Source organism: Myotis davidii, unplaced genomic scaffold (genome assembly GCF_000327345.1).
Source record: "Myotis davidii unplaced genomic scaffold, ASM32734v1 scaffold1006, whole genome shotgun sequence".
NCBI lineage: Eukaryota > Metazoa > Chordata > Mammalia > Chiroptera > Vespertilionidae > Myotis > Myotis davidii.
Genome location: NW_006297143.1, coordinates 407,660 through 410,523, shown reverse-complemented (window position 1 = coordinate 410,523; position 2,864 = coordinate 407,660). Strand labels below are relative to the sequence as shown.

The 2,864-nt window shown below is 59.7% G+C and overlaps 1 protein-coding gene across 1 annotated transcript in view; it reads left to right on the top strand.

Annotated features, from left to right (window-relative positions):
- The window catches only part of SLC44A4 (solute carrier family 44 member 4), an 11,314-nt gene that overhangs the window by 7,363 nt on the left and 1,087 nt on the right, over positions 1-2,864 (top strand). The window contains exons 13-16 of the mRNA XM_006772863.2: positions 192-294; positions 2,200-2,468; positions 2,562-2,656; positions 2,765-2,858. Of these exons, the coding sequence (XP_006772926.1) occupies positions 192-294; positions 2,200-2,468; positions 2,562-2,656; positions 2,765-2,858 (561 nt within the window). The remainder of the gene's footprint in view (positions 1-191; positions 295-2,199; positions 2,469-2,561; positions 2,657-2,764; positions 2,859-2,864) is intronic.

Below are 2,864 nucleotides of genomic sequence, written 5' to 3'. Positions count from 1 at the left end.
CTCAGTACCTTCGTGCTGGGAAGGCGCCCGTCCCTCTGGGCATGCACAGTGGCCCAGGGTCAGCAGGGAGAGCGAGCCCAGGCAGAAGTCCGGCCTCGGGCCGGGGAGCATCCGGCACCAGCACCTGGGAAGGCCCTGTGGAGGGGCCACAGAGACCCCGTGTGGCCATGCTTTCCTTGACCTCCCTCTGGGTACCTGGCCACCTCAGGACAACCTCAGTACGTCTTCTGGGCACCCAACACCAGCTTCCCCAGCTGTGAGGCCGCGCCAGTGAACGCATCGTGCGACCCCATGGTGAGGGGGTGGGGGTGAACGTGGAGGGGCACCTAAAGGGCTGAGGGCACCTTAGGGCCGAATGCCTCCTTGTGCAGGGGAAACCAAGGACTAGAGAGGACAGAGGCTCCCTCAAGGTCACACAACAGGCCCCGGCAGAGCCCGAAAGGGAGCCAGTCCGCTGACTCCCAAGCCAGGAGTCCTGCCCGAGCCGGGGAGGGCCACTGAGGCAGCGCCAGGCCGCAGGAAGCTGGATGCCAGGGTCCTGCCCTCCCCAGGACATTCCTCTGCTGGGCCACGAACGACCCCAGCCAGTCCGCTCTGTAAAGTGGAGCTAATTGTAACACCCTCATAATGCCCGGCACTCAGGGCCAGCCAGACCAGGCCATGACTTTGGGCACAGAAGTGCTTAGTACAAAGCCCTGCACCTGATTAGCGCTGATAGCGATGGGTTTTGTTTAGTCTTTTTATCTTCCTCCCTGGGAACACACTGCCCTAGGCCATAGGCAGGTGAGCCACCCTGCCCTGCCCTGCGGGGTCTGGGAGAGAAGCTGCCAGCCCCCCCTCACACACACACCCCGCCCCTGAGGTTCCCAAGGGGTGACCTGGACCTCTGGGAATTGACTGTCCTCAGAGCTTGCTCCCCACCAAGACCTACCTGCCAGGTTGGTCAACACACCACTTTGAGGACTCCCTGACCTTACTTTCCCTGACGCCGTCCAGGGGGCTTCTCTGAGACTCACTTCCTCTAAGGGCCCCTGAGCCAGATTCATTGACTTCCGTTCCCTCAGGGAGCTCCTAGGCGTGCCTGCTGGCCACCTGCTCTGAGCGGGACGGGCTCTGCCCACAGGCATTGGCCCCCACTCTAAAGGGGAGGGAGGTTTGCGCCCGTTTGCGAAGGACCCTATGTGCCAAGCTGTGCAAAGCCCCAGATAACTGTGCTTGCTTCAGCCGGCTCAGGACCTGGCCGTGGAGACGGACTCCACCCGCAGGCACACACATGGAAAGTGGTTCATTTTATTATAAAATGTCTGACGCACTCGGGCCCAGCAATTATCAAGGCTGTCACATTGGCTCTGAAGGGTTTTTATTTCTGTGCTTTTCACTTGCTGTTATGGAAATTTCTCAAACACGCTAAGTAGAGAATTCCCATACCCAGATCCCACACCTTCGACTTTCTCTTTTCATCCACCTCACCCAACCCCCACCCCTAAGTGCAAATATTTTTTTAGAGTTTAAGGGAAATTTGGACATCATACCATTTCACTTGTAAACACATCAGGATGGATCTCAACAGATAAGGACTTTTTAAAAATATATTTTTTATTGATTTCAGGGAGGAAGGGACAGGGAGAGAGAGATAGAAACATCAATGATGATGAGAGAATCATTCATCGGCTGCCTCCTGCAGGCCCCCTACTGGGGATCGAGCCTGCAACGCGGGCATGTGCCCTTGACAGAATCAAACCTGGGACCCTTCGGTCCGAGGGCCTATGCTCTGTCCATTGAGCCAAACCGGCCAGGGCAACAGGTAAGACTTTAAAAAGCATAGCCACGATAACCACCATCAAACCCAACAAGATTAACAATAATTCCTTAATGTCATCAGACACGTCTCCTCAATTTTGCTGGAAAGCATTTTGGTTGAAGTTGCAGAGGCTGCCCTGGGAGGGGACAGCTGGTCAAGGGCCTGGCCAGGCCTTGGCCCCAGGGCTCCCCGCACACTGTGGAGGCCTGGCCCGCACCACCGGGAGCTCCTGAGGGCTCCTGAGACTTGTGCTCACACAATAGGCGAGATCAACCCACTCGGGACCGGGGCGGGCGGTGAATCTCCCGGAGGGAGCCCTTCCCCAGCTGGGAGGCTGCTTCTTTCCACTCTGGGAGGGGCGGGCGCTGGCTGGGGACGGACCTGTCTGTGCTCCCCAGGCTCAGCCCACGAACTCCTCGTGCCCCGGACTGATGTGCGTCTTCCAGGGCTACTTGTCCACAGGCCCGGTGCAGCGATCTCTCTTCAACTTGCAAATCTACGGGGTCCTGGGGCTATTCTGGACCCTCAACTGGGTCCTGGCTCTGGGCCAGTGTGTCTTGGCTGGGGCCTTTGCCTCCTTCTACTGGGCCTTCCACAAGCCCCGGGATATCCCCACCTTTCCCCTGGGCGCTGCCTTCCTCCGCTGCAACGCGGGCATCTGGGGCCGGTCAGCCTGGGGCCGGTCAGCCTGGGCGGGGCGGGTTGGGAGCCTGGGAGTCCAGGGGTCCCGGCGGCCTCTGACTGCCTCCCCCCTGGGCAGTTACCACACCGGGTCGCTGGCCTTTGGGGCCCTCATCCTGACGCTGGTGCAGATAGCGCGGGTCATCTTGGAGTACATTGACCACAAGCTGAGAGGTGAGCAGAGGTCAGGGGCTGGGGAGGCCCGGCTGAGCAGCTGGGTCCCTGGGGAGGGGCTCTCAGGCCCTGTGTCCGGGTCCTGACACCCGAGTCGCTGGCCCCCAGTCGCCCAGAACCCCGTGGCCCGCTGCATCATGTGCTGCTTCAAGTGCTGCCTCTGGTGCCTGGAGAAGTTCATCAAGTTCCTGAACCGCAACGCGTACAT